The sequence below is a fragment of the Homalodisca vitripennis genome, chromosome 6 (assembly GCF_021130785.1).
Source record: "Homalodisca vitripennis isolate AUS2020 chromosome 6, UT_GWSS_2.1, whole genome shotgun sequence".
Lineage (NCBI taxonomy): Eukaryota > Metazoa > Arthropoda > Insecta > Hemiptera > Cicadellidae > Homalodisca > Homalodisca vitripennis.
In genome coordinates, this window is record NC_060212.1 from 31,155,873 (window position 1) to 31,181,850 (window position 25,978).

At 34.2% G+C, this 25,978-nt stretch overlaps 3 protein-coding genes across 5 annotated transcripts in view; 2 read left to right on the forward strand and 1 right to left on the reverse strand.

The window, feature by feature from the left end:
- The window catches only part of LOC124365337 (apolipoprotein D-like), a 53,909-nt gene that overhangs the window by 23,012 nt on the left and 4,919 nt on the right, over window positions 1-25,978 (reverse strand). The window lies entirely within an intron of this gene.
- LOC124364193 overlaps window positions 1-25,978 on the forward strand; it is a 34,606-nt gene that overhangs the window by 5,865 nt on the left and 2,763 nt on the right. Inside the window, exon 1 of one of the 2 annotated variants that reach the window (XM_046819484.1) lies at window positions 21,848-21,943. The exons of the other annotated variant lie outside the window; for it this stretch is intronic. Coding sequence (XP_046675440.1) covers window positions 21,865-21,943 — 79 coding nt within the window. The 5' untranslated portion in view covers window positions 21,848-21,864. Of the gene's footprint in view, window positions 1-21,847; window positions 21,944-25,978 lie in introns of those variants that run through there. 2 annotated transcript variants of the gene reach the window in all.
- On the forward strand, window positions 2,419-7,716 carry LOC124364192 (surface protein-like). 2 transcript variants are annotated; one of them, XM_046819482.1, is made up of 2 exons: window positions 2,419-6,188; window positions 6,397-7,716. In XM_046819482.1, exons 1-2 carry the CDS (start codon window positions 5,697-5,699, stop codon window positions 6,814-6,816), a joined length of 912 nt encoding a protein of 303 aa, XP_046675438.1. In that variant the 5' UTR covers window positions 2,419-5,696; the 3' UTR covers window positions 6,817-7,716. The 2 variants fall into 2 exon arrangements, with proteins under 2 accessions (XP_046675438.1, XP_046675439.1); XM_046819483.1 differs by having other exon boundaries at window positions 2,419-6,143; window positions 6,352-7,716.

Below are 25,978 nucleotides of genomic sequence, written 5' to 3' on the forward strand. Positions count from 1 at the left end.
AATCCAAATACCACTGACTGATCCACTCACTCACTCATCGTTCTATCTCAACAACGACAAGACCCAGAATCCTGAAATTTGGCATGGTGGTCGTACTTATGATGTAGATATGCAATAAGGCTGGGTTTTAAAAAATTCGTCTTTTATTTGGTTTAAACGTGGATAGTTTGCAAACGAATTTTTGGACTCAATTTAGCCACTTTGAGCACTCCCAAAGTACTTTTGTAGTTATTTCTCGAGTTTGGAACTGTAAAACCTACTAAAATAAACAGTATACTACAGTAAAAGTTAAAGAAATACTTAGGAAAGGCAATATTAGTGTTGTAAAACATCGCTAAAAGTAGCCAAATAAACGTTAGTTGGATAATATTGGTGTGGCTATTTTTACCATGCAACTTTAAAATCTACTACAATAAATAGGAATCCATAGGAAATTTTATAAAATATGTTAATAAGAATGCTATTTATGTTGATGTAGATCACTGAATGCTGCCAAATAAAACGTTAGTTGAATACGCTCTATTTGAATGGTGTACTTTTTGCCCTTTGAAAGTAAGCTCATCAGGGTTCTTGGATTTTAATTATGTTGTAAAATATCGATAAGTGTGGCAAAATAAACATGTTCGCCCGATACGCTCCGTTAAAATATGCTACTTTGTACCCTCTGAAAATAAATTTGTCTGGGCTCATTGCATTATGAAATTGACATCTCTATCAGAATAAATTAGATTCATTCGATAATATATAAAGTACTAAGAAATAAGTCATAGTTATGACTATTTGCTTAAAAAACTGTCCAATAACAATGCTCTCATTCACGACCTTTACACAGTTTACTATTGAAATTTACCTTTCTATAATCTATAAATGCTTAATAAACCTGGTTTTCATAAAGGTACCAAATTAAATGGCAAGGAAGTCTCATTTTAACAGAGCGGACCAAATCAAAGGTGACTTTTGAACACAACCAGTGGTCTGACAGTGGGGGGTGGGGTGGAGGTACGACAGGATGGCTATGTATCTGAGATTGTCCATTACCAGTCGATGGATTTTGTGGTGGAAATAGAAGATGCGGTACACTACCCAGTAGAGTTCTTGCACACGCTTAATCCTCCAGGCATTCCACCACATCATCTTTACCTCAAAGTTGGAGCTCCAATAATGTTGCTTAGGAACCTGGTTCCACCTAAGCTCTGCAACGGAACTAGGCTACAAATCAAAGCGTTGCACAGACACGTTATACAAGCCGTAATATACACTGGATGTGGCCAGGGGGAAGAGGTTTTTATCCCACGCATTCCCTTAATTCCATCAGATTACCATTTTCAGTTTAAAAGACTACAGTTTCCTGTCAGACTCTGCTTTGCTATGACAATAAATAAATCGCAAGGGCAGTCCTTAAAAATGGCCGGTGTTGATCCAAGGGAAGACTGCTTCTCTCATGGCCAGTTATATGTCGCTTGCTCACGAGTTAGCTCTGCTGATAGTTTAACTATCCTTCAGCCTCGTGGAAAAACAAAGAATGTTGTCTACAAAGAAGTATTGTAAGTTCCGTAAAGCAATCCAGCTTATGATTTAATAACTGTTGTGATATAATCCAGTGACTGTTAAAGTATTGAGTTAGGTAAAATCAGTACAAGAAAATTTAAAAATGAGGAGTTGAAAACATTGAAGCAAAAGTAATGAGAAAAACGGTGAGTTAATAATATGAAAACTCATTTAATTAATTTACATTGGTACTTTGGGATTATACCGACCACACCCAGACATGAATCGTTATTTCACATTTCGTTTCTACTGATCACTAGATTAGCGTAGAACAATATTTCGTCAATATAAAACAGGAATTGTCTTATCGCAAACCCCTCCCCATCCTCAGACTGAGGTCAAAGTCGAGCGTCTAGTAGATAACGTGATTGCAGAGTCTCGCCGCCCGTTCAGCTGGTGCATCGCTTTGTTGTACTTCCGTGTTTTACCTCTACATTTCTCCAAACACAAAAATTCAACAAAAACAAACATTTACCAAACTAAACTCTTTATTAAAAAAACACTCAAAACTTGTTTTTATTCTTGATCACATTCCGCCACCCAAAATGCAAGTGCCTCAGGCCATCAGCGCGGGCTTCAGCAGCACCAAAGGTGCTGCTGAAGCCCGCGCTGATGTCGACGAAAGAAAAACATCCCTCGAGATAGTACCTATCAGTAGAATATCAAATTCTAGAGGGGCTAATCAGAAATATAAATTGAATTGTAATGGAAAGGCAATTATGTACCGTGCAAATCACGTGATGCCGCGCGGCCTGCCGTAATCAGGATTCTCGAGAAAGATAAGATAACAGCGACAACAATACCTGGAAATGCTTGTAAGTTTGTAATTTTGTAATTGAAGAGTTGTTATTTCATTCTATCATGTTTGTTTCTATAAATTTCTATTTTTGTGTTCTTCATACTGGTGTGGTCGCTATAATCCCAAAGTACCTTTACATTTATAGAACTCCTGAAATCCTGCAGTAAGATTCATCAATAATTTTCCCGTAGCGAAGCATGGGTATTCTGCTAGTTTTGCATTAGAGCGAAACCCATTCCGTCTTTTGAGCTATCGCATTGTAACACAATTTGTTTGTTTTCATCAAAATGAGCTAGTACCGGTGCACTACTGATCAGTACTTTTAAGTTATTCAAAGCTTTTTGATTCTTCGGCATCCACAAAAACGCAACATCTTTCCTTAGTAACTCTCTTAGAGGACTCGTTACTTCTGCCATGTTTGGAATAAAATCACGAACAAAATTGAAAAGCCACAATAATCTTTACAATTTTTTTTTGTTTTTGGGGTTTTGAAGCCCACTGATAGCTCTTAACACAGTCTAAGTCAGAAATGTGTCCTTCTTGTGAATAAATTTCACCAAAGTATTTTACACTTTTAACTTTTTATTGGAATTTAGATTTATTTAACTTGACATTACTTTCCCTAGCCTTCTCAATGACTTGCTTGGGTATTTCATCATGTTCTTTTTCACCACCTTACCAGCAATTAAGATATCATCAAAGTATACCATAACACCTTTAATATTTCCAAAAATCTGCTCAGTAAATTTTTAAAAAATTTCAGGTGCCAGATTCAATCCGAATGGTAAACGTAAGAATTTATATGTACCAAAGGGCGTACTAAAAGCACAGTGTTGAGAGGATTCTTCATCCAACTCAATGCTATAAAAACCATCTTTAAGATCAAGTACTGAAAAGGCAGACTTATTACTCAGTTTATGAGAAATGTCTACCATAGACGGAATTAAGTGTGGCAATCTTTAGTTGCTTGATTTAGATCAGTCGGGTCAATACATGGCCTAATATTTCCATTAGGTTTCTCAACCACCACAAGATTACTTACAAAGCTGTTAGGGTTATCTAACTTACAAATAATATTTTGTTTTTCTAGTTCATTTAGAGCATATTGTACTTTGGGCTGAATTGTCAAAGGGATTCGTCTAGGTGGCTTAACTGTTACCTTAACACTAGGATCGATATCAAAATGACATTTAACCTTGAACTTTCCAATGCCATCAAACACATCAATATTAGAATTAACAAACTCTTGTTTGGTCAGATCAGTCTGAATTTTATTTACTGAAACATCATCTACTTTTTTAATCAAATCAAACCTTTTGCAGCTATCTAGGCCTAAAATACCTATGTCACTTTTGGTTTTAGCTAAAACAAACTCTACAATTTCATTATTTCTGGTTATAGGCCTACATTTTAATTTAACTACCCCTTCACAGTCTATTTTAGAGCCACCATAAGCTTCAAGAACTACAGAGGTTCTTTCAAGCTTAACTGATATATCATTACGCTTTAACTTTTCAAATAATTCAAGAGGGCATGTATTTACCTCTGCTCCAGAGTCTAATTTAAACAAAACTTTTTCCCTATCATTGAGATCAAGTGTCTCGTAATATTGATTGGTTTTTGGAATATGCTTATATTTTGAATTGTATCTAAAAAAACAGCTTATCACATTTTTTATTACTTTTAGTATCTTGGCCTACTTGATTTTCTACAGGGACTGAACCTACACTGGCCACTTGATTAGCTTTAGACCTATGTTTACATAATATAGCAAAATGATTCATCTTATTACAGACATTACATTTCTTTCCATAGGCTGGACATTCTTTTTTGCCATGTGTTTTTCCACATTTTTTACATGAGTACTTACTATTTTTATTTACATTATTAAACTTGTGCTTTTCATACTTAAAATTAGGCTGTGACTTACTATGAAAGCTAGCACTAGGCCTACTTGTTTTCCAGTTTGACGATTGTCCTTGGTGACGATACACTTGATCCACTGTGTCAATCTGACCTTGATGACAATCCACTGCAACTGTTTTTCCACCTCCTTGTAGTTCCTTAGCTTGCTCCCGGCCCATCTCCGTAGCTCTGCACAGCTTGATCATCTTTTCTAGGCTTAAGTCTATTTCTCTAAGCATCCTTTGTTGCAGTGATTTATCTGATATACCAAGTATTATTCTGTCTCTTAATAGGCTATCTTGTTGGTCTCCAAACTCACAAGATTTAATGAGGTCGCTTAAGAAGTTGGTAAAGGTTTCTTCTGGAAGCTGGTTTCTCATATTAAACTTGAATCTCTCCATTACGACATTAGTCTTAGGGCTGGCATAGTCCTTGAAAGCTTTAAGGACCTTCTCCTAGTCTTTCTTATCCTCTTCCGAAAGATAAAAAATGTAGAATAGGTCGACCGCTTCTTCCCCAATGAGATTTAACAGCATAACACATTTTATTTCAGAGCCTTTGGTTTCATGTCCAGACGCTTTCATAAATATTAAGAAGCTCTGTTTGAACCGCTTAAAATTTTCATTTAGGTTCCCATTAAGGGACAATGGGTTCGGTGGTTTGAACTCCATCCTAGCCTATGCTTATTATTAAGGTTTAATCCTTTGTGATCTTAGATGTCACTTGAAAGGTTTCACTTACATGATTCACTTTAACTCTTAAGAGCTTCTAGCTTAAATGTAGAATTCACAACATACAGTCACATTGATGATAACCTCTAAACTAGGTTAAGTCGTTTTTTAAATATAGAATTCACTACAATCACACTGCCGATAACCTCTAAACTAGGTTAAGTCGTTAAATGTAGAATTCACTAGCTTTATTTTGCTTTATTCACTACAGTCACATTTCCGATAACCTCTAAAATAGGTTAAGTTGTTTTCGCTCTTCTTAATCCGTTCAGCATTGTTCTTCTGAGTTTTCCCGCAGCGCCATGTTAGATTCCTTCTTCTATTATGGGATTAATGATTTATTAAATAACATACACATTTAAGAATAACTGATTTATTAGGATAGTTTAGCACACTACATATTGTATATCTCACACTGATACATCGACAACCGGATCTCTTCTAACAGTCCTTTTCATATCCGTTAGTATCTCAGTGATACCTTAATTAACTAGGGTTTACAAATATTTTATTATATTAAATATACAACAAATATATTCCCAAAAATATCTTCTTAGAATATTATTTATAAAAATATAAAGTAGATCTTGTTTTTTATTTCCCCTATTTGCCTTCAAATCGTAAAATTAATGTAGTTTTGTGTACGAATTGGTTAAGAAATTAGTTCACGAACTAGGTCAGGATTCGTGTCTTAAGATTAGTTTTTTCTATGGATGGAATATATGGACAGTTTTACAATATCCCTAGCTGTATATGAATGTGAACTACCATGTTACAGATGCTACAGCAATGGACGTGGACTGCAGTGTTACAGAGGCTACAAACATGGACATGGACTCCAGTGTTACAGAGGCTACAGACATGGACGTGGACTACGGAGGCTACAGACATGGACGTGGACTCCAGTATTACAGAGGCTACAGACATGGACGGGGACTCCAGTGTTACAGAGGCTACAGACATGGACGTGGACTCCAGTGTTACAGAGGCTACAGACATGGACGTGGACTCCAGTGATACAGAGGCTACAGACATGGACGTGGACTACGGAGGCTACAGACATGGACGTGGACTCCAGTATTACAGAGGCTACAGACATGGACGGGGACTCCAGTGTTACAGAGGCTACAGACATGGACGTGGACTCCAGTGTTACAGAGGCTACAGACATGGACGTGGACTCCAGTGATACAGAGGCTACAGACATGGACGTGGACTACGGAGGCTACAGACATGGACGTGGACTCCAGTATTACAGAGGCTACAGACATGGACGGGGACTCCAGTGTTACAGAGGCTACAGACATGGACGTGGACTCCAGTGTTACAGAGGCTACAGACATGGACGTGGACTCCAGTGATACAGAGGCTACAGACATGGACGTGGACTCCAGTGTTACAGAGGCTACAGACATGGACGTGGACTCCAGTGTTACAGATGCTACAGACATGGACGTGGACTCCAGTGTTACAGAGGCTACAGACATGGACGGGGACTCCAGTGTTACAGAGGCTACAGACATGGACGTGGACTCCAGTGTTACAGAGGTTACAGACATGGACGGGGACTCCAGTGTTACAGAGGCTACAGACATGGACGTGGACTCCAGTGTTACAGAGGCTACAGACATGGACGTGGACTCCAGTGTTACAGAGGCTATAGGCAGGGGCGTGGGCGCCAGTGTTACAGATGCTACAGACAGGGACGTGGACGCCAGTGTTACAGAGGCTACAGATACTGAAAGCCTACCAGAGATTCTAGTAGAAACTCATGTAACAGTAAATAGTGATGTCACACTACCTAAGTGTACTAAACAAACTAGTGAACAGTAAAAATGTTTCCTAATTAATGAAGTATAGTGAAGTTGTAATTTTTTTATTAAATTTGTAATTCCCTAGGCCTTTTTTTATTTTTTTACACCCATATATAATATAACATAAAAGTTGAGCAATGTATTAACAATATTTAGCAATAAACCCTGACAAGACAACACAAGTACATTTTAGCAGAAAAAAAATTCTACCCACTAGTATCCCCAATGTAGCAGTGGCTGATCAGATTAAGTTTCTAGGAATAACTCTAGATAATGGACTCACATGGGCAACCATGTAAACAACATCTGCAATAAAATCTGCACTGGCGTCTATGTTGTTAAACGCATTAAATGGGTTGGCACTCAGGAAGCGGCAAAAATGGCATACTACGCTCTAGTAGAATCTCATATATTAGATATGGTCTTACAATCTGGGGAAGCTCCTCGGGAAATCTGAAGAGAGTACTTGTACTACAAAAAAAAGGCAATTAGGACAATTGCAAACCTGGAGTCCCAGCAAAGCTGTCGTCAAGCCTATCAGACCCTAGGCATACTAACAGTACCTGCGCTCTACATCTATGAAGCCATTTTATATGCAGACACACTAAACCTGCAGACTCACATGGACCTTCACAGCTACCCCACACGCCATGCCTCTAGATTCGTCCTACCCCAACATAGAACAGCCCTCTTCGAGAAAAAACCGTCATACGTAGGCCAAAAACTGAAAAACCTCCTTCCAGACCACCTCCGGACCCTGACTGGCAACAGACTGAAGAGCTTGCTTAAAGAATTCCTGTTGAAGAATCCTGTGTACAAGATAGAAGAGTTCCTGGAATTAATGAACACATCTCCTTAATTCTACTTATTGTAACTTGACAAATTACTGTTCTTAATGTTCATGTAATAAATAAATAAATAAACAGTTTAGTTTGATTTGACAATGTTACAATGTGTCTCATATATCAGGTTTTCTTTTTCAAAAGCAGTGGAAGTTGTTTTACACTAATTTTCAACCCTCTTGGTCAACTCGTTCCACATTTATAGACATGACAAAAATCCGATTTTGTTCATCAGCAACAGGCAGGAGAGGTTTCAATTAACGGTCAGCCAACAAGCCCTACAGGCTATAGTTTAGGCCTACTTGAAAACTTCGCAAATAAATATGAAATAATGAAATTTATTCCTTTAAAATCACAACATACAGTATAATGAGAAAAAAAATTAACAACAAGGAATATTAGTTGACCTCAATTACTGATGGCGAGAGAAAAGAAGAGACCTGGATTCTGGCCTATCTGAAATTTGCAGGCGCTACTACTAGTATGTTGCCGCGCCTCGTTTCGTAATTCCATTATTGTTTCACTGTTCCATTGCTAGGATAAACAATTCGCAGGGTTGGCTGTGGGGCGAAGCGCCTGAAATTACCGCGCGGCAACACACTAGTACACAGCTGTGCGCCGGCACGGGCCAGGTCTCTTCTTTTCTCTCGCCACCAGTACAAGTATGTGTGGCCAACGCTAACCTAAAAACAAAATTCACTTAAAAACCAAAGAGTCTAGTCACCTTAGAAAAAAAACTCGCTATCTGTGGCGCTTGCAAGAAACAATTATTTCATAGAGAAAAACAAATTGAAACTCTGTATATACTTTATCACTGCCGGCATTAATTACAGTAGTTATCAGCCAAATTTAATAATATATTATTATAATAAGAAGAAGTATTTTTATAGTAAATTACTAACCCATCTTATAAATGTACAAAGAATGCAAACTGGCACTTTTAGCCTTAATAATAACATATTCTGAATATAAATTTGTAAAAATTAAAAACATGAACAATTACAGAAATAAGAAATAACTTAAATCATAGCACAAAACTACATGGTAAACAGTTAATTTAAATTGCTATAGTAATGTTAATATATTCTGCTGACATTTGACAATTAATGATATCTTTACGATTGAAGTTTTATTAGATCTGCATCATCAATACAAGAAAGCCATACTTTTAATTTTTTTTTAATGCTTTTAAATTTTTACAATTTTCTATGTTGAAAGGCAAGCAGTTGAACAATTTGGGCCCAATTTATTGATATGAATGCTTAAATAACGATTTATTTACTTTAGGTACTCTAAAAACTCGTTTATAGCAACTTCTTGTTTTGTAGAAAAGGTAATTTGTTCCAGTATTTCCGCTTCTAATGTAAAATACCTTCAAGACTTTATAAATAAACATATGCTGGATTGGTAGTAATCTTAGTTCGAAAAATAGAGGATATGAACTGTCATGTTTATATTTCTGAAGGATAATTCTAATAATATGGTTTTGAGTGATTCTTAGTCTTTGAATGTAGCTTTTATAAGTTCCTCCCTAACAATGAACACTGTAACTGCAAACGAGAATCAACTAGTGCAAAGTATAACATTCTTAACACTTGTAGGTCATATTGCTGCTTGTCGGTAGAGACTCTTGATCAACTCATATTCAGTGAGTGAAGAATAACTAGTGTTAATCACTCCACATGACTTTTTTTTTCAAGCAATTATAACTTAATGTACTAAAACTATTGCTCTTTCTTTAGTCGAAAGAAGTCGAAACGGAGAACTTCATTTGGCAACAATGTCGCGTACTGGTACCATCTCAAAAGTTGAACAAAGTGAGCCATTCATTAAAAAACATTAAACCCAGAGACTGGGTTTCCCCGTCATTGAGAACATATCACATGCTTTGTTTCGCATGACCTCCACGTCTGCCATATCTGATGCAACGACATTTCTACTTTTTAAGCTTTATAAATGTGTGTATGTATTCATTTCTCCACTTACTTTTAACAATGTATGTAAAGTACTCATTTGGATGTGTGTAGTGCAACAAATACTGCTAACATTAAAAAATTGTAGGCAAAAACTATTAAAGAGTTGCTGTTTCATTTTGTGTATCATTTATATTGTACACTTAATGTTATATATTAATTTGTTGTTAATTCTAGGAAAAAGTTTTTAAAAAATAAGCAATTTATTAAAAAATACTTACAGCATTGCATTGAGGTGTTCACCTATCTTTAACAAAACTAGGCGTTTTACCTCTTAATCTGCTGATATTACTATCAGCTCTTGAGTTTATCTAAACTATCAGCTCTTGAGTTTATCTAACTATTGCAAATGTTCCTCTACATATCAGAGAAAGTTATTATAGTACAGTAGTACTTATGCACTTAGCAAAATAGTTGTGAAAAGTAATTTTTATTTTACCTGATTAAAATGAACTTAGGCCTTAATAAAGACTGATAAAAAATTCCTAATTGTTGATTACTTGGTCTGTACCAATCCTTCTGAGAATCCATAATCAAGGACTGTACTGATAGACACATTTTAATGCTTTTGTAAAAGTATTTATCAACCACTGTAAATACAGTTAGTACATTACTTATTTTATATCATCATTTTTGAATTATTAAAATAATTATTCATTTTGAATTTGCCCGATAATATTTATTCATATTTTTAATTATGTACATCATACTATTTACATTGGATCATCATTTATGCTGGAGGTAATGATCAGAACATTGAGCCACCCAGTGAGTGAAGCTAGTCTCAATCATGTTCACAGTGTACAAGGTGACATAACCTATTCAGGTGCAGTATTAAAATCTGTCAGACAAAGCGATGAAACTGGTCTAGTTGAGACTCAATCTAGTGACGATGGGGATACCAACGACAATTTCCAAAAAGTTTTGTCAAGAAAGTCAAAGGTGGCCTTAAATAGGTTTCAGAAAACTATTAGGCCTTGCCCAGCCATCTCAAAAATTTGGGTACTAAAACTACTGGTGAAAGAAAACTAACTGTTGCCAGCTTTAAGAAGAAGTGGGTGTTTGTGTCTAGATTGGATTTCAGTGTAACACTAGAAGTTATGGAGCAATATCTCAAAGACTATAATGTGACTGAGTTTGCTTGTGTTGAACTAAAACCGAAGTTTGATGACTATAAGTCTTTCAGAATAGGTGTGAGTGAGGAGACTGCTAATATCATCTCGAATCCAGAGTTTGGGAGGACGGAATTTTGGTAAAGGAGTTTGTTTTTCCTAAACGTTATCATAAGGATTTTTTAGTCCAGCAGAGAAGTTAGGTTTGGCTTCACCTAACTTTTCAAAGTCTTTGAGTGATGTTTCCAACATCATTGACTTCAAGTCTGTTGACACTTTTAATGCTAAGATACTGTATTTAAATGCTCAGTCTTTAATGGACAAACGTGACATGCTGCAGGTTTCAGCTAGTATGTACTGCCGATCTATTAATCAACATGGGGGCTCGGGTATTCTACGAAGGCAGGGTATCAGGTTCAACGTCATTGGTGTTGATGAATTTTGCAGCGAGATGAACATTGAAGTGGCGGCAGTCCTGTTGACTGAGTATAACATAATTTTATTAGCACTATATAGGCCTCCAGGAGGGAATATGGACATCTTTATGGGTCTCTTTTAAACGTTTGTTTGATCACCTAATTGAGTTTAAATGTTCTATTATTTTGTGCGGGGATTTCAACATTGACTTTTTGAAGACTAACATCTAGTGTTAATAATTTAAAGGACTTTTTAAGATCTGTGGATTGTAAATTGACGGTAAATCTCCCGACAAGAGGCAATGTCTGCCTCGACAATGTTGAGACCAATTTGGGTGATAATTGTTTTCAGGCCAAGGTCTTAAGTGAATGTTTGTCTAATCATAACATGATTGAAATATCTCTTATCCTTGAATTGCAATTCACAAAGAATTCTCGGGAAAAGCAGATTGAGGTGAGATGTCTAGCTCCTAGTAACATTGAAAGTTTAATCTCTTATTTAACATTTACTAATTGGCCAGCCATATTTGCAAATAGTGATAACACTATATTATTTGCCATTTTTATGGAAAGATTTTTAACTGCTTTGATCTGTGCTGCTCTTTTAAAACCAGAACTGTTAATAATTCTAAGCTAAAAAATGTTAAACTCAAATGGTATACCGATCACTTAAGAGATCTAAAGGAGCGAGTTATGGCAGTTTATACAATTTATTGTCATACCAAAACTGATCTTGCACAAAGAGCCTAAATCAGTGGAAGAAATATATATAAAAGTGAACTGAAGAAGGCGAAGCTTAGAGCCAATGAGACTTTGATCAACTCTGGGTCAAACCCCTGGAAAGCTGCATGGTCCATTATTGCTACTATCAGAAGCCCTACTACTTCATCTACCCCCGACAATTCACCTGAGGCATTCTCTGATTTCTTTGTTGACACCATGAAAGAAGTAAGACGGAACATCACTCCTAGTAATTCATCTGCTGACGACCTACTTGGTCAAGCTCCCCGTACTACCAACAGCTTTAAATGGAACCCAGTGACCTGTGAGGAGATCTCTAGTGAATAAGATGAAATCTTCTAATACTAAAGATATATATGGCTTATCAAGTGTTCTTTTAAAGAAAATTTGTTTCTCTTTCATATTGCCACTCACTTAGTGTATAAATCAGTGCTTTTTAATAGGAGATTTCCCAAAATCTTAAAAAATATCAAAAATTGTGCCTATCTATAAGAAGGGTTCCAAAGATTTACCAGGTTCCTATAGACCGATCTCTGTGGTGCCCATTTTTTCAAAAATTCTGAAATCCATCATGAATGAACAACTGAGTAAGTACTTTGGGACTTTCAATCTTTTTCAAAATTCTCAATTCGGTTTTTGAGCAGGAAGAAGTACTCTGGATGTGGTTGGAGCTTTGGTTGGGTCGATTGTTGATGGCTTTGAGGCCAAATCTGCCACTATGGCAACCCTTTTCGACCTCATCAGAGCTTTTGACTGTGTCCCGAGAGAAATTCTGCTCTCTAAATTATCATATTATGGCATACAGAATTCTGAATTGGCTCTTTTAAAATCTTACCTGACTGAGCGAGGGCAGAGAGTTTGTGTTGGTGGGAGTCTTTCTACTTATCGCTCAGTTGAGTTTGGCGTACCACAGGGATCGGGTCTTGGGTCTTTGTTGTTTTTAATAAGCATTAATGATCTTCCCTGTAATGTTAAGGCCAATGTTATCCTTTATGCTGATGACTCTACATTGTTTAGCTCCGATAGTAATATTAATAACTTGTGTAGTTTTGTAGATGAGGCATGTCTTGAGGCTAAGACTTGGTTTCAGTCTAACGAACTGGCTCTAAATGAAAGTAAAACACAACATATTTTATTTACTTTACAACCTAACCAGTACAATTTTTTTCCAAATGTAAAACTGTTGGGAATTGTTTTAGACTGTAAACTTGGTCACATCACATTAATCAAGTTTGTGCTAGATTATCTAGAGTGGTATTTTTGCTGAGACAACTAAAGAATTTTGTACCTAAAGAATACTTAAAAATTTCATATTTTGCTTTTTTCAATAGCATACTTTTATATGGCTTACTCTTTTGGGGAAATGGAATTGGTATTGATAGAGTTCTTATAATACAAATAAAAGCAATAAGAATTTTAACAAACTCAGAAAGAAATACAAACTGTAGACCTTTATTTATTCAAGAATTGATTCTTACTATAATAAATCTGTATGTATACACTTGTTTAGTTTATGTAAAGACAAAGTCAAATGTTTATGTTCTCAGAAGTCATGTACAATCTTACAATACAAGGAACAGGAATTTAATAGATACAAATTACTGTAGGTTAAGTAAAACCCAAAAGAATTTTGAATGTATGTCTATTACTTTGTTTAATAAACTTGATCGCAAGGCAAATACAGTAGACCTGAAACAGTTTTAAACGTGTTGTTTTCAACTGGCTGGCAATAAATCCTTTCTATTCAATCACTGAGTACCTGAACTGTAATAATGTAGACTGTAAGTTTTAAATAGGCCTAATTAATAATGTTTTTAATCTAAATTTTATCTTGTTATTTATGTTGTAGAGTTTTATAATTATTGTTAATTATTTTTTTTCTTTAGTCCCTAATAATTCAAAATCAGCTGTTTTTATTGTTATGTTTTAAACATCCTTGTTATTTGTTATTTACTAAATGGATCATGTTGATGTTGTTGGTGGCTCAGTAGGACAATCTCTGTTTGTTTTTGCTTTTTTTATCTCATTATAATGCCATATGTTTGTTATTGACAATGTCCATTGCTCACAAGGCTTAAAGACAATAAATATATTCTATTCTATTCCATTAAAACAGAGGGTTTAAATATGGGAGTTTTTTTTCTTTTTCAAATGGTTTAACTTCTGTAAATAAATATAAAGTTACATGAAGCACATGTCTTACGTAACAAATGTCGTTACTTGTTTAAACTTCTTGCACTCAAATATTGTAGTTTACCGCATACCCGAGGAGCTGTGCACTTTTACTGTCAACTTCGGTTGCAGTGTGTAAGACCAAATAATGGGATGTGGTTTGGGTGAGGACATGCCATAACAACACCGGCATGGTTCTCGTTGCTGGTGAGTGTTTTTTACTTTCCTGGTTCGTGACAGTGCAGATATAATACATTTTTGTCCCTAAAGACCAAAAACCAAAAATGAAACAAATAAAAAAAAAACACTTGTTGATAGGTAAACTGGAAGAATGTAATAGCACTTCGATATCAAATTAAGGAAGTTAATACTGCATTAATTGAAGTCACTAAGGATCCAAAATCCAATAGTGAAGTACGATCGGTTATAAATGAAATAATTAGCTATGAGTTCTTACTAACCCTATTTATTTAGTATGATGTGCTTTCTGCAGTTAACAGTGTTAGTAAAAGCCTACAGGCTCAGAAAAAAATGCACCTTGGAGTTGCATTGCAGTTACTCCAAGGGCAAGTTCACTTTTTTCAGAAGTGTACAGCTAAAGGTTTTGTGGTGGCAACATTAATAGCAGGAGAACTTAGTGAAACTCTGGGTATAGAGCCAAATTTCAAAGAAGTAAGGCAGAGAAAGAAAAGACAAATGTTTGAGTACGAGGGAGAAGATGATCCTACAGCAGAATCTGCAGAGCAAACGTTTAAGGTTGGAGTGTTTTTTTGTTACAGCAGATACTGCAGCACAGTCCTTGAAAAGAAGGTTTGAACAAATTGCCAATTACGATTCTATGTTTGGTTTTATGTATCATGTCAAAGAGCTAAAAGCAGTAAAAGAAGACAAATTGTTTCGAACGTGTAAAGAACTAGTTAATCGTTACAAAGTTTTGAAGAAAAGGATATTTGTTTAAATTAACTTTTTCTGAACTTAGGGTTCTTCATGAACTCCTACCAGCTGAGATGGAAACAGCTGCAGGGATTTTCACTTATCTTACTCAATGATTATAGCCACACCACAATACCTACTCTGTATCAACAATCATCAGCCATTGATTTGTCTTTTGTTACACCCAATATGCACTCATTATTACAATCGTGGGAAGTAGGTAAGGATGCTATGGGAAGTGATCATTTACCTATTTATATAAAGCTTAATATTACAAGCCTAATGCATAATACCAACCTAGATTTTATTAACATTAATAACAATAAATTAAACCTTAAAAATGCCAACTGGCCATTATATACTAGTAACATAGAAAGCAAAATACGTATGTCACAAAACATTAACCCCCAAAATAAACTATAGGCACTATATAGAATAATCACAGAGGCCTGTGAGCTACCAATACCTAAAATTAAAGCACCATTAAATTATAAAAAAGGGTTTTCTCCAAAAATATGGTGGACAAATAACTGTTCTAGAGTTATAGCATAAAGAAGACTATCATTTACCTATTTTAAAAAACATGAGTGCAGTAAACTACCGGACATATCAAATAACCGCAGAAAAAGCAAAAAAAGAAATTCAGTTAGCAAAAAAAATAGGTTGGGAAAAAACATGTCAGGATATAGGACAAAAAAAATCTAGATCATTCTGCTTGGAACATAGTAAGAAAATTGAAAGGCAGTCATTACACTAATGGTAATGAAACATTTATAAATAACAACAAGGAATTAAGTGAAAATTTCATGAAACATATAATACCAGACTATGTACCTCAGGCTAATGAAGTAGAATGTATAAACATAAAACATGAACCTGTAAAGGATCCGATAGAACAAAACTTTACTTTAAGGAATTAATAATTGCTATTAAAAAAAAGATACATCCCCTGGCCTCGATGGGATAACTTATAAAATGATCAAATACCTTCCTGCAAATGCTCTAAATATGATCCTGGAAATTTTTAATAATATTTGGAATGGGTACACTGACATACCATTAACATGGAAACATTTTCGGATTATTGCACTACTCAAACCAACTAAAGATAAACATTTACAAGAATCTTACAGACCAATATCACTGATATCTTGTCTTGCCAAGGTTATGAATTGTATGGTTGAAAATAGGTTAGAATGGATGGTAGAGAAATTTAATTTAATTCCAGACACTCAATATGGATTCAGAAAAATGAAAGGATGTAATGATTATCTCATGAACTTTATAACTGACACCTTAACTGCCTTAACTTATAATGAAACAACAGTTACTACAACATTAGATATCTCCAGTGCTTATGAAAATGTTTCAATACCAGTTCTAATGGATAGAATGTCTAGCTTAGGCATCCCAACTAAAGTCATAGCCTATTGCCATAACTGGCTTATTAATAGGAAATTAAGTTTTGTTCATCTAAAGGATACCATCACAAGAATAACCAACAGGGGCTTATCTCAAGGCTGTATTCTCAGTCCTATATTATTTTCACTAAATATATATATAATATACAGCATATCCTACCACCTCATATAAAATCTGTACAATATGCGGATGACATACTTTTATATTCCGCACATAAAAACTATGAAACAGTGCACAAAGACATGCAACAAGCTATTAATAAATTAGTTAATTCTCTTGAACTTCTACACTTAGTATTAAATCCTAGCAAGAGTAATATAATAATATTCTCTAGGAAAAGACATATCGAACCTAACTTTCAATACTATATGCATAACCAAAGTTTACCTATTGTAGATATAGTTAGAGTACTAGAGTACCCGGAGCAAGTACTTTTTGTGATTCAATGTTTATTGAAATTATTTATATATATATATATATATATATATATATATATATATATATATTATATATATAGATAATAAGTTAACATTTAAACATCATATTAACTATATATTGCAACAATTTATAAACGATTTAAATATCCTAAAATCTCATAAGTTGTAGAAATAAAGGAGCATATCCAAATTTTATTTTACACATTTACAAAAGTCTCATAAGAAGTAAAATTAGATTATGGTTGTTTTCTGTATGGACACTGTACAAAGATTAACATAAAGAAAATTGACTATATCAAAAATCAAGCTTTAAGAATTGCCCTGGGAGCCTTTAGATCAACTCCTATTATAGTTGCTCTACATGCAGAAACATCAATTATGCCCTTAAATTTAAGAAGAAACTTAATAACAGAAAGATTAGTATATAAAATAGCTACCCAAAGTAATCACCCAGCTTTTTTTAAGTTTAATGTATCTCAATTCAATATACAACGATATGCAATATTGGAAACATAGGAATAAACCTTTATTTCTAGAAGCTTTTAAAACTATAACTCAGATGAATCCTAACTTTACTAATAGTTCTGAACCCAAAAATCAATGGGAGTTTAACGAACCACCTTTTCTTATTAGTGACAGAAATAAACTCATTTGCATATCAGATATAGGTAGCTGATACCTATATCTGAAATGTCTAAGAAATCCCAAAACATTGACATAATAAAACTAAATGTAATAGAAAACATAAACATAACCTAAACTTGCATACACATGCTTATACAGACGGTTCTAAATCAACAAAATGGAGTTGGCGTTGCCTTCTATATACCTCAACACAACATCGCCTCAAAGTACTCTTTGAATAAATTTAACTCGAGCTATACTGCAGAATTGTTTGCAATATTCAAATGTATACAATGTATTAAGAAACTAGACAGTTATTCGGATTTTGTTATTTTTACAGACTCTCAGGCATCAATAATAACTATTGAGAATAGCTATGAAGGTTTGGCAACTCAGAGTATTGTTTTATCAATAGCCTTCGAACTAGCTTTATCGAATAAAAATACAATTTTACAATGGATTCCAGGACACATAGGCATTGCGGGCAACGAAAAAGTGGACAAGTTTGCCAAAGAAGCTATTCTGGAAGGTTGCGAACATGAACAGTTACACATTCCATTGGACGATTTTAAAGCATATCAAAAACAAATTTATTTCTCAAAATTTAATGCTTTCTTTCTAAATCAAAATAAAACTAAATGGTACAAAAAAATTGTAAATTCAATACCAAAATATCCTTGGTTTAAAACATGTAAAATTCAAAAGACTAGAAATAAAAAAATATATGTAGAATAAGATTAGGTCATGCAAAAACAAATAGTAATCTTTTTAGAATCGGACAATACTTCTCACCTCTATGTTTGAAATGTACTCTAGGTCAGGAAGAAACATTAGAACACATTTTTTATTTGCCCCGAATACGAATATGCAAGTAATCAAAATTTTAAACAATTTTGAAAACAGAGAGCAGAATTTGATCAAAATTTTACAATTCAACAATATTCAAGTATTTAAAGAAATTAATAAATTTTTAAACCTAATTAAATACATTTTAATACCTAAATACATTTAAATTTAAGCTTATCTAACATTACACTATACATGTATGTATCCTGGAAATGGGTTGTTTATGTAGGCCTACATCCGAGGCCCTCCTTTTCGGGATAGGAATGCCTGAAAGGCCCCTGGCGAGAAGCAACCAAACACCTTCACAATATCCTTTATCCCGCCTATAACCATTTAATCTTATTCCTTTTTTAATCTAATTAACATAAAATACAAAACATTTAGAATAGTCAAAACATATGTACATACCACTAATCTTTTAAAAAATTAAATATTTTATTAAATAAATAAAATGTTCAGTAACTTTGTAATAATAAAGGGACAACCACAATAAAATATCTGTACTACGAGGCATGGGTTTCCCCGAAGCCTTTTAGCCTTCTGAGCTAAATCGAGAAAAAAAAAATCACCCCATCTCGTTTTAGTGATGCGACTGTTAACTACTTTTGACAACCGACTAGTGATTAGCCGACTAGACTAGTCGTGAAAACTAATCGACTTTTTGTCTTGACATGAAAAGAAGTCTACTGTTTCCTACTGTGGTCAAGATTTGACAAAATCTTGAACTACTTTTAGCTAAAAGATAAAAGCCCCTCTCCATTATTGTGAGTAATTTAAAAATGTAATTTGGTACTTTGGGATTATACCGACCACACCAGTATGAAGAACACAAAAATAGAAATATATAGAAACAAACATGATAGAACGAAAAAAACAACTCTTCAATTACAAAATTACAAACTTACAAGCATTTCCAGGTATTGTGATCGGTATTGTTGTCGCTGTTATCTTATCTTTCTCGAGAATCCTGATTACGGTAGGCCGCGCGGCATCACGTGATTTGCACGGTACATCATTGCCTTTCCATTACAATTCAATTTATATTTCTGATTAGCCCCTCTAGAATTTGATATTTTACTGATAGGTACTATCTCGAGGGATGTTTTTCTTTCGTCGACATCAGCGCGGGGCAGCACCGAAGGTGCTGCCGAAGCCCGCGCTGATGGCCGGAGGCACTCGCATTTTGGGTGGCGGAATGTGATCAAGAATAAAAACAAGTTTTGAGTGTTTTTTTAATAAAAAGTTTAGTTTGGTAAATGTTTGTTTTTGTTGAATTTTTGTGTTTGGAGAAATGTAGAGGTAAAACACGGAAGTACAACAAAGCGATGCACCAGCTGAACGGGCGGCGAGACTGCAATCACGTTATCTACTAGACGCTAGACTTTGACCTCTGTCTGAGGATGGGGAGGTGTTTGCGATAAGACAATTCCTGTTTTATATTGACGAAATATTGTTCTACGCTAATCTAGTAATCAGTAGAAACGAAATGTGAAATAACGATTCATGTCTGGGTGTGGTCGGTATAATCCCAAAGTACCTGTAATTTCATATATTTATTACTCGAAACATATAGATTGAATCAAAATGCAACACTATATGTTTTTCAAGGAAAAGACAAGACAATATTGAACAAGTTACAATTGATGGTCACCTGGTTCCAATTAGAGATAACATTAGGATCTTAGGGGTTATACTGGATCATAAATTAACCTTTAAACAACATATTATGGACCTAGTAAATAGAGGCTCTAAAGATCTTAATATTATTAAGTCTATTATTTGTGGAACAAAGGGCTGCAACCCTAATTTCGCCATACAAGTATATAAAAGCCTAATAAAATCAAAATTAGATTATTGTTGTGCATTGTTTGGTCATGTATCAAAAAGTAATTTGGGTAAACTAGATTTAATTCAAAATCAGGCACTCAGACTTGCCTTAGGCTCCTTTTGCTCCACACCAGTTATAGCCCTACAAGCTGAAGCCCCTGTGATGCCATTGGGAATCAGAAGAAGTATTCTTACAGATAACTTAGTATATAAGATACTCTTAGAAAACAGTCATCCAGCATTTAGAAATATGTGTTACTTAAATATGATAAGTCAAAATAATGATTATTGGCAAAAGAAAAAGTTACCCTTATTTATAAAGTCATTTAATAATGTAACTGAAATGATGCCTAACATTATGGAAACTGAAGGATTTAAAAATGACTGGGATTTTGAATTACCTTTATTTATGGAAGAAAATAGTATAAAAGGCGATACTAGATTAACAAATTTAGAAGTAAGTAAAAAGAATACGAGTAAAGAAACTCTAAGACAATTGTGGTTAGAAAAAATGTCACTATCATATTTAGGTTATGTTTATATAGATCCAAAACTGACGAGTGACGATGGTTGTGGCGCTGCCTTCCTGATTCCTCGGACCAATACCACTGCGTTGTATTCTCTTAGCAAATATATGTCTAGTTATAGTTCCGAATTAATAGCTATATATAAAGCAGTGCAATTTATCAATAAAACCCTATATGATAACGTAGTTATATGTACAGATTCTCAAGCTGCTGTTACAGCAATATCTAATTATAGCAAAGATAAGAGTAAAAACCAATTAATTATAAGCATAGTATACGAGTTGAAAGCCTTGAATAAAAATATAGTATTCGTATGGATTCCAGGACATGTCTCACTGGACTTTAATGAAAGAGTAGACAATTTAGCCAGGGATGCAATAAAGACAGGTGTAAAAATTCCAGAAATTAATGTCCCTTTGGAGGACTAAAGTAGCAAGAAAAAGAAAGGGGATGGAACACTATCAGGTAATCTTTGAATTAACCCCAAAAGCTCACTGGTATAAAAATATTGTAAAAAAGGTCAGTTATGTTTCTTGATTTAAAAATAGTAAAATATTAAGAAAGGAAATCGTCACAATATCTCGTTTGAGACTGGGCCATGCCCGAGTTAACAGTAAGTTGTTTGCAATTAAAAAATACTTTACTCCATTATGCTTAAACTGTTCTTTAGGTGTAGAAGAAACAATAAACCATGTAGTAATACAATGTCCACATTATGAATATACCAGAAAAGAATGTTTTAAACTAATATCAGGCAAGTTCAAACATGTAGACTATGACATAAGGGATGTTCTTAAAACCGATGATTTGAATATATATATATATAAGGAACTAGCAACATTTTTTGTTAAAATTAAAAAAGACATTTAAACATAAAAACAATCATCTCTTCCATTCTGTCACATAATTGTTACCCTACCTGGGAGTTAAAAAAAAACCGAGGTCCAAATCTTTTCTGATTAGGAAGCTGGCCTGATGGACCCCTGGCCATGAAGATTCCAAAAGAAGCCCTGTCCTGTAAATCCACTCCCTTAATTATCACATTCCTCTTTTAAAACTAACAAACACACAACATTAATGTAAATCCCACTCCATTAACGTTGAAAAAAATTGGACATAACATATATTATGGAACTACAAGGTTGCATATTTTTTACGAAGCCTGCTCTTTTGAGGAAACCAGAAGAAAAAAAAAATGTTAACGCCCAAACATCAGCCATTTTCTTTCACTTTCTTCACTTCTGGAACAATGGATTTACCGTCAACGAGTCGCAGTGAGTATTCCCTTTACTTTACTGCCACTATTCCCTTAGTTGTTTGACAGTACTACGATGGATAATTCTGAAATTGTTTCCTTTTTGATCCAACATTGAGTTTTGAACGGGTTTTCTATGTGTGATAGATTAGGTGACCATTGTCCTGAGGATGCACAGTCATTTCGTTGTTTTAGGCCGGCTTCATAACTTTCCCAGAGCATCTGAGAAGTTGTATCCTCCTTTTGGGTACGGTCCAATAAGCGGACCCGGTTTTTTATATCGAAATTGGCAAACGATATTACTTAATCATAACCATCGATATAATCAATCGATACTGATGAATTATTTTTAACAACTTAAATAATCTATATGAACAGCTGTAAACACTTTCAAATAATACAAGGTAATATTTTAAATTTCACGTAACATTGTGTATTAAAATGGCCGTCAATCTTAGGAAGCTTCACGAAATTGCTTTAAAAGACGATAAAATATGTTTTTTATGGCTTCAGGATGTTGGGTTAGTACCTAAGAATCCATTATGTGATATTTGTGGAAAGGTAACAAATGTAACTGTTAGAGGAGCTAACATGGTCGTCTTCAGATGCAAAAAAAAAGAAGGTAATGGTGGACACAACTTTAGTAAAAACGTTTTCGTTCTGTTTCATTTAGCCTACATGGGCAAGCTGTAGCAGACCCGATTCACTCATCCTAGGGCGGGGTCTATAAATCTTACCAAACAGATCAGAATCTCTGGGGAACCTTTATTCATTAAAAAAAAAGAAAAAGGGCGCCACCTTGTTTTCCTCAATTTGGGGTACTAGGGCCAGAACAAGGAAAAGACCCGTTACTGAATTTGCCGAGATGGGATGTTAAAGACCAACCAACATGAAACAAAAAAAAAAAATTATAATAGGTATATAACCATTAATAATTTCCAACATTAACTATAAACATAAAAAAATCAATTAATAAATACTAGGTAAGTTAAACTATTAACCTTTAAGTAAAATTACGAACAAACGCATTGGCTGTTAAATGAAAGGCGACGTATTATAACGAGCTTGGTTTATTATCCCCAACAGGAAACTCGGGTAGGGTCCAATAAGCGGACCCGGTTTTTTATATCGAAATTGGCAAACGATATTACTTAATCATAACCATCGATATAATCAATCGATACTGATGAATTATTTTTAACAACTTAAATAATCTATATGAACAGCTGTAAACACTTTCAAATAATACAATTAAGGTAATATTTTAAATTTCACGTAACATTGTGTATTAAAATGGCCGTCAATCTTAGGAAGCTTCACGAAATTGCTTTAAAAGACGATAAAATATGTTTTTTATGGCTTCAGGATGTTGGGTTAGTACCTAAGAATCCATTATGTGATATTTGTGGAAAGGTAACAAATGTAACTGTCAGAGGAGCTAACATGGTCGTCTTCAGATGCAAAAAAAGAAGGTAATGGTGGACACAACTTTAGTAAAAACGTTTTCGTTATGTTTCATTTAGTTAAAGTTATGAGTTTCCCTGATTTTGGTTATGTTCATTTATTATTTGTTATCATTAAATTCACATTTTAATTTAAACATATGATTGTTATTACTTTCATATCGATTGATAGTCTATGATTCGATATGCGAATATTAGGTATCGATGATTATATTCTTCGATATAAAAAACCGGGTCCGCTTATTGGACCCTACCCCTCCTTTTCATTAAATATTTTTATTTAGTTTGAAATTTTATTACTTAATTCTTGTGTTGGCTAGTTGGCACCCGTGTAGCTACTTTTCTGTCGGTTACGATTAGCGAATTTTGGGTAGGGCGGAAACGGGTACTGAGGTGATCTGAGCTCGAATTTAGGCACTACCTCAAGGATGTTTTTCTTGATTATATAATTGAGGCAACACAAACCTGTCTTTGCAAAATTGTTGCTACGAACTTTATTGTACAGTGTTAGCGTTAGTGAAAAGGACATATTTGTGCATAACTGGACTTCGGCTAGCCTACAAGGAGCTTTTGCGCACAGGCGTAGTTTTTTAATAATTAGTTAATGCCATTTAGGTTTACCTTTATATATATTACATCTGTTATGTATGTGTAGTTATTGACTTATTTGTTATTGTGTATTGTGTAACCATTTCAATAGCTTTAGCGGCCGGCCAAGGTATTAACTATTTATATTCTTTTCTTCAGATCTGGTTTAGTATTAAGAAATTTAACTTATTGTCTCGCATTTGATTTGTCTTGTACTTGTTGGAACACTGAGTTTCCGGGTACGGTCCAACAAGCGGACCCGGTATTTTATATCGAAGAATATAATCATCGATACCTAATATTCGCATATTGAATCATAGACTATCAATCGATATAAAAGTAATAACAAGCATATGTTTAAATTAAAATGTGAATTTAATGATAATAAATGAACATAACCAAAATCAGGGAAACTCATAACTTTAACTAAATGAAACATAACGAAAACGTTTTTACTAAAGTTGTGTCCACCATTACCTTCTTTTTTTGCGTCTGAAGACGACCATGTTAGCTCCTCTGACAGTTACATTTGTTACCTTTCCACAAATATCACATAATGGATTCTTAGGTACTAACCCAACATCCTGAAGCCATAAAAAACATATTTTATCGTCTTTTAAAGCAATTTCGTGAAGCTTCCTAAGATTGACGGCCATTTTAATACACAATGTTACGTGAAATTTAAAATATTACCTTAATTGTATTATTTGAAAGTGTTTACAGCTGTTCATATAGATTATTTAAGTTGTTAAAAATAATTCATCAGTATCGATTGATTATATCGATGGTTATGATTAAGTAATATCGTTTGCCAATTTCGATATAAAAAACCGGGTCCGCTTATTGGACCCTACCCGAGTTTCCTGTTGGGGATAATAAACCAAGCTCGTTATAATACGTCGCCTTTCATTTAACAGCCAATGCGTTTGTTCGTAATTTTACTTAAAGGTTAATAGTTTAACTTACCTAGTATTTATTAATTGATTTTTTTATGTTTATAGTTAATGTTGGAAATTATTAATGGTTATATACCTATTATAATTTTTTTTTTTTGTTTCATGTTGGTTGGTCTTTAACATCCCATCTCGGCAAATTCAGTAACGGGTCTTTTCCTTGTTCTGGCCCTAGTACCCCAAATTGAGGAAAACAAGGTGGCGCCCTTTTTCTTTTTTTTTAATGAATAAAGGTTCCCCAGAGATTCTGATCTGTTTGGTAAGATTTATAGACTCCGCCCTAGGATGAGTGAATCGGGTCTGCTACAGCTTGCCCATGTAGGCTAATTTCCAAACGCTATGTATAATACTTTTAGTGATTTATTGTACATAGGCTATATTAATTATTATAGCGTACTTTTTAATAATTGTAATTTTTAATTTATTTATTTATGGATAGCTGCCTTTGTCCCCCATACGATATATATATATATATATATATTAATTATCAATTTATATATTAATACTAATTGTAATAGTATTGTAATTATAACGGAAATAAACTTTCTTTAATTTCATTTCATCTTTACTAATGTTTGCGATGGAATGTATAATTGTGTGAATGCAATAAAATATTATTTGATTTTATTTCAGTATAGTAGACTATGTCTAGAATGTGTGTGCAAGGTTTTATCAAGGCCAATTCATGTGTTTTAGCTATGGAACCATCCATAGATTTCTTATTATGTTGGCCTTAAGATAAATATTGTTAGATTCCTTCTTCTATTATGGGATTAACGATTTATTAAATAACACACACATTTAAGAATGACTGATTTTTTAGGATAGTTTAGCACACTACGTATTGTTTATCTCACACTGATACATCGACAACCGGATCTCTTCTAACAGTCCTTTTTATATCCGTTAGTATCTCAGTGATACCAACGTGATACCTTCAAGAAGTGGTCTACCACTTCTTGAATGATAAATAATGTTTTCATCGTTTGGATTTATTACATTTTGTGGGATTGGGTTGGGTTAGTTTTGTACATTTGGGTTAGGCTGGTT